At 31.2% G+C, this 6,165-nt stretch overlaps 1 protein-coding gene across 6 annotated transcripts; it reads left to right on the forward strand.

Moving 5' to 3' along the window:
- The first annotated feature begins 165 nt into the window (after positions 1-165).
- On the forward strand, positions 166-5,617 carry LOC106460228. Of its 6 annotated transcripts, none has more exons than XM_022386888.1 (3): positions 279-477; positions 2,221-2,318; positions 4,254-5,617. In XM_022386888.1, the coding sequence occupies exons 2-3, from the start codon at positions 2,233-2,235 to the stop codon at positions 5,188-5,190; spliced, it is 1,023 nt and encodes a 340-aa protein (XP_022242596.1). In that variant the 5' UTR covers positions 279-477; positions 2,221-2,232; the 3' UTR covers positions 5,191-5,617. The 6 variants fall into 6 exon arrangements, with proteins under 6 accessions (XP_013775364.1, XP_013775366.1, XP_022242596.1 ...); XM_022386887.1 differs by lacking the exon at positions 279-477 and adding an exon at positions 564-1,126; XM_013919910.2 differs by lacking the exons at positions 279-477; positions 2,221-2,318 and adding an exon at positions 166-271 and having other exon boundaries at positions 4,254-5,614.
- The last annotated feature ends 548 nt before the right edge of the window (positions 5,618-6,165 follow it).

Here is a 6,165-nt window from a genome sequence, read left to right on the forward strand (position 1 = left end):
AGATAGCCCTCGTGTAGCTTTGCGCGAAATTCAAAACAAACAAACCCTATTGTTTGCTTGTCATTTGCCTCTATCTCTATCTTCTCTCACTGATTAGCCGTGCATTTTTTGCTCCGGTAGCGAATCGCACAACATCAAGAAGAAATTACTACAATGAGAGGGCGCATCATTCCAACAGGAGCTACGCCTTGTAGGCTAAGAAAGTTACGAGGAGATAGAGTTCAGATATAGAAATTGCTAAAGAAAAAATTCTAAAGTGGCTCTGAGAAAAGTAAATGTTCTAAGGATAGAAGAAAATAATCAGAATCTAATTTTTAAACTAGTACTATAGAATAATAATAACATGAGATATGAACAACAAGTAAAAATGTAAACCTATCCTTTACTTTCAGAAAAGTTGTCGATTTCCCTCAACTTCTAATTCAATGTAAAGTGCTTGCCTTCATTGGTGCCAACGGCTAGTCCGCTACTCATTCTGTAAGTCACTTACCCTTTTAGGAAAAACATAATTGTCTTAAGACAGTCTGAAGTCTTTTTCCAAACCTTAAACTTGTGTCCTTTCGACCTATTGTCTTAAGAATACAACACAAAGAAATCGGAGGCTATTTTTCCTATCCGTTTCCCTCATAATTTTTTTATCTTATGATTTGATTTATAATTATATAAAAATTAATAAGATAAGGGTTTTAATAGGTGGACTTTAAATTTCCAATATCTATAAATTGTAGACTAGTACTTTACTCTTTAGTGGTTATGGTACTCAGCCCTTAGGCTATTAGTAGTATTAGTATTGTTATTAATATTAACGTATGACTATGATCCAAGAACATCATTTCAACAGAAAAACAAGTTTTGAGCTCAACAGCCTGTAGTACAGTTTATATGGATTGCTAGATGGTGCTAAATCCAGGATTTTGATAAAATTATTGAAAATCACACAGCTTCATAAATTTTATTATTGTGACTGAAGAGTACAATTACATGAGCAAAACATTAGGACTGTTTACATGCTTGAGGTTACCAAATTTTATCTTGAAAAACAAAAATAAACGTAAAATAAGGAAAAAGAGAAAACACCAAACCTGAGTGTTTTTGGAAGGTGACCTACATTCTTCAAGGGCAAATGGTAAGAGTCTAATCTTCAAATAAGGGAGTTAAAATAGTTTCAAGTCAATATATTATCCTTACAACAAAGAAATTGAAACAAAATATAGAAAAAACTATGAGTAACTTTACTATTTAAAAAGATACCCATAAATGTAAAAATAGAACAAACAACAGTTACAATATAAGAAAAAATTTATCATAGTACATAACTCTGTGATATTGGGACTCAACCTCGGAGCTTTTCCTAATGATTTTTTTTCAACTACACAATTATATTTTAACTTCATCATTTTTTAACACATGATGCCTTCATATATACAGGCCTAGTAAAAAATGAATATTCTACTAAATACATTTATTTATCAACTCTGGAATGGAATTTTATGATCTTAAATATCATTTTTTAATGTATATCTAATTGAACTTACTTATATAGATGAATTTTCAACTGCACAAATATATTTACAGGTGCACAAGTTATGTTCAAATGCACACTAGGAAAACCTTTGCTCAACCCTAACACCATGATATAAAAAAATCGGAAACACAAAATAATGTTTAATAGCTAAATGATAGCTATAGAATAAACTAAAGATGAAAAAAACAACCACAACAATTACAAATGGCTTCCTGATACAGAATTCTGTGTTTGTGGATTTTTTTTTGTATTTCACCATGACAAAACAGACAGGAGAGTACACCAGGTTGTTAACACACTTGATAACACTGAATTGCATTTTGTGATATATGAGGCTTACAAAATATTTGACAGTCAAATATCTACTGATCCTATATTATGGTTAAAAGGAACTAGAAAATCAAAAACTTCTTGTTCCAATTCATGTTGGAAAGGGTTCAGAGAAGAGCTGCTAAGATGATTTCATGGAAGGATTATCTTATAGGAATATGTTAAGACAACTTATTTTCTCTTGAGAAAGGAAGGTAAAAGGTGATTTTGTTGAAATTTACAAGATTATTTGGAGGACTGAAAAGATGAAGCCCTCTCATTTCTCTGTGCTGTATTCTGAAGATAGCAGGATGAGTGGGCACAAATTTAAAATTTTGAAAAGACAGGCTAGTATCCAGTTATGACTATTATTTTTTTTTAAACAGGATGATTGGCTTATGGAAAGAGTTGTTATTGGCAGTAGTGGCAGCTGGCACTTTATAAAGTTTAAGAGGGGAATTGGCACTTTCCTGAAATATATAAGGTGGGTGAGCAAGAATTGTTCTAAAGGACCAAATGGTCCCTTGTTATCCGTTTTATGTTATCATTTAGTTAGACTAATACTTTAACAATAGTATTGACTTTTAACAGATATTTCCAACCATAATGTATGTCCCTCCATATAGAGAATTTTCTTATTGTTCATTTTTTGTTTTACTAAACTTGGTTTTCACCAATTTTCTTACTATGTTAGATCAATTGATCTTAATTGTAATGCTGTTATTTTCTTATCGTAGTTTCATTAACATTTTTTGAAGTTTTGTATTAATTAATTTATATCAAATTTTGTATCAAATATCCTAGAGACTATTAAGAAAGATAGCAAGTACTACATGTGTGTAGCTCTCAGTAGAGATCTGAATCTGGTTTTTCACCTTCATTCCTTGATATCTGTAATTCTTATCATTTCATTGTTATAATTTGACATGTATCCATATTTGTAAAAATTGTGTTCATCATTGTTGATATTTTTCCTACATTACTATACATTTTTTGAACTTCACTAAATGCTTCTACATTTTCAAGTTATATTGTTACTTAGTTTTAATATATCTTGGTTTACTCTTTGCTGTTCTTCTTATTTCATTTGTAATTTTTTTCCAACATTTTTGCCAGTTTTAAAATAATTATGTAACTCCTCAATGTGCAGTCATATATTTTAGTTCTTTAGATTGTGATTGTAGGCGATCCAATCGCAGAAACATTTGACAAGAGTATATCATGCATGAGGCAATTCTATATTTTGGGGATTTATTTGCATTTTCTTTCAAGTTTGAATTTCTAAGAATATATTCATGTATACCATTATTGTGAATGGACTACCTTATGAGCCATCCCTTAGTGAATCAGTGGTAAGTATATGGACTAAAACACTAAAATACAGGGTTTGATTCTCTGCATTGAAAAGAGTACAAATAGTGTTGTGTAGTTTTGCCCCCCCCCCCAAATAAAAAAAAGAAATGAACCACTGTATAGGATGTTGCATTTTGTAATCTTTGTAACATCCATATACAGAATATCTATAAATGACCTTTTGAATGTAGGTTTTAGTAATGATTTTCTGTACATGCGCAGCTGAATGGGTTAAAATGATGACATTTAAAATATATATGTCTGTAGAATAGTTTTATTTCATTAAAAAAAGGGGGGGTTAAACCTTGCCATACATGACAGACACATCCATTCCAAGTATACAGGTGGATGTTGTTATTACAATGATGATTTTCAACATTCAGAAATAAACAATTATTTTAGAATATACATTCATGACCTGTAAGATAATGTATAGTTTGATGTTATCATACTGATGTTATTGACTCCAGCTTTTTTTGTATGATAATTTCTTGTTAACCCTCAGCTGGTAGGGTGGGATTAGAATGACCCACATTGATTTTTCAAGTCAATATTCCAACTCAGCTAATGCTGCTCTCAACTTGATATTTTCTGTACTCTGTCTCCCTATCGGTTCTTGAGTGTTGAGCAGAGCGGATGTGCTATTGCAGTTCTCTTTCTTACTGTTTATCATTTGTTTATTGTTCATTATTACCCCACTGTATTATAAAGATAATATTTTTGAAGTTTATGACACAGGGATCATGTTGACCCACCTTACCACTTATGATACAACTGTTTTAACCTACCAGTTAAGGGTTAGGTAGTAATATTCCAAAATATGTAATATTTCTATAACAGCTCATGATAATTATAGTGAAACCATGAACAAATCCACTGCATTTTCTGTTTGTTTTAGAGCAAGGCTACTTTGGGTTATCTCCTGTATTCACTGTGGGGAATCAAACCCCAGATTTTAGCTCTGTAAATCCTTAAACTTACCACTGTCTCACCAGGAGACATCATTTTCTGAATAAAATACATAAATAATTATATTGATATTACATTATGTTCCTTTGTATCTTAGATTTGAAAATATCAAGATGGCTAAAGAGGTGACGGCAAATAATACATTGCATGCTTCCGCTGCTTCCCCAGATGGAATTGCAATATTTTTTCAAACATGTAAAGAAGAACTTGAGAAATCAGGTTTCAGCATAGATGACAAAGTTGATCTTGTGTTTGGCCTGAAACAATGGCCATTAGCTCGAGGATCTCACAGGGCAGTTATTATCAAAATAAAAAATGTAGAAAAGGTTGCCTTTCGACTAGAGTTGGAAATAGATCTTGAGGATGAAGAGAAAGAATATATAGCTGGAAGTTTTGAATGTCCTGGTCTCAGCTGTGATTTTGTAACTAATTCATTTGCTGCATTGGCTTGTCATCACTTACAAAATCATAGGCTTCCGCAAGGAGATGACATAAAACACCAATGTTGTAATCAAGAATTTGAAGTATTTGAAAGTTTTTGTGCTCATGTCTACGAAACTCACAGAAATTTTAAAGCTGTAACTTTAAACTTTGAAAAGATTTTAGAGGAAAAGTATGAGAAGTTTCTGGATCCAAAGAGTGTTAAGTTTTTTCCCCAACATTTTAAAAAGTTGAGTTTTAGATGTCTGGTTGAATTAGCAGCAGATATAATCCTTAACTTTGGACGATATTTCATCTTTTTTTGGAACTGTCAGGATTTTGCCACATGGTTTTTAAAACTAGTTGGTATTCCTTTGGATGTTATTGACCCTACAATTCCTGACAAGTTAACTGGTAGCGGAAAAGACAGTAAGGCACGGGCAATCCAGGGTTTGAAGGACTGGGCGTGGTACAAGCAACCGATCCAAATACAACACTTTAAGTTAACAACCTGGAATGGTGAAGCAAGGTGCAATCATACAGGATGTGAAGTGCTACCTCCATTTTTCTTTCAAACGTTGAAGTATCATTTAGAGGCAGCACACTTATCCTAAATCATTTATCAAAGAAGAATTTTAAATATTTTTGTATTCATGAGGAACAGCAATACAATGAGCATGACTGTGTTGTTCAGATAGTATCCCTTAATAGAAGCTTTTTAAGAATTGTATTCAACTAAAAAACTAAACTGGATTTGACAATATTTTGGAAGACTTGAGGTCATATTGTAACAAACTGCAAGGATTTGTAAGGTGTCAGATTGGAATGTTGGTGATATGGTGCTAGAACTTCATTGGTTGAGCAGATTGTTGTGTATGTCATGTGTTGACCAATGGTAACAATTAACTTCTGATCTTCAAAACTGTCTCTCTGTTAGTGAATGTTTCTACTTGTTTATATAGAAAATATTCTTAATATTTTCTATCATATTTACTAACAATATTTTTTTAACTTGAAATATATTTGTGTGTTTACTTTTATGTGTTTAAACATGGATATTTATATTTCATTCTATAAAATAACATTGAGTATCTGAAGAAGTTTTCAAAGTTGTTTAAATTTTCATACTTATAAAAATATTGTTAACATATTGGCCAATTTAACTGCTATACAAAAATGCTAGGACTAAAATAAAAATATACAAGTCTTAGTGTCATGTATATTTTATGATTTTTTACAAGGTTGTTATTGACAGGTCTGAAAGTGTTATATCATTATTGTGTGTTATACAGATTACTCAATAAACTTTGCATATTCAATAATGTTTTTATAATTTTTCAGTTGAATGTAACTCCTTTAATGTTTATTAGTTTAATCTATTTGAAATCATATACAGAGATAAACATATTAATAAAATGGAAAATGTAGCTTCTATTGGCTGTATCTCATTTTTTTAAAATATACGAAAACAAAACATGAATGATTATCATCAACATGAGAAAACTTTTAGTAAAATCAATTTTGTTTGAGGTGGTTTCTGTCAAGTCAGACTTAAATAATATGCAAATAAGACTTTATCTAAGACCTTT

This window comes from Limulus polyphemus, unplaced genomic scaffold, assembly GCF_000517525.1.
Source record: "Limulus polyphemus unplaced genomic scaffold, Limulus_polyphemus-2.1.2 Scaffold731, whole genome shotgun sequence".
In the NCBI taxonomy this organism is placed as follows: Eukaryota; Metazoa; Arthropoda; class Merostomata; order Xiphosura; family Limulidae; genus Limulus; species Limulus polyphemus.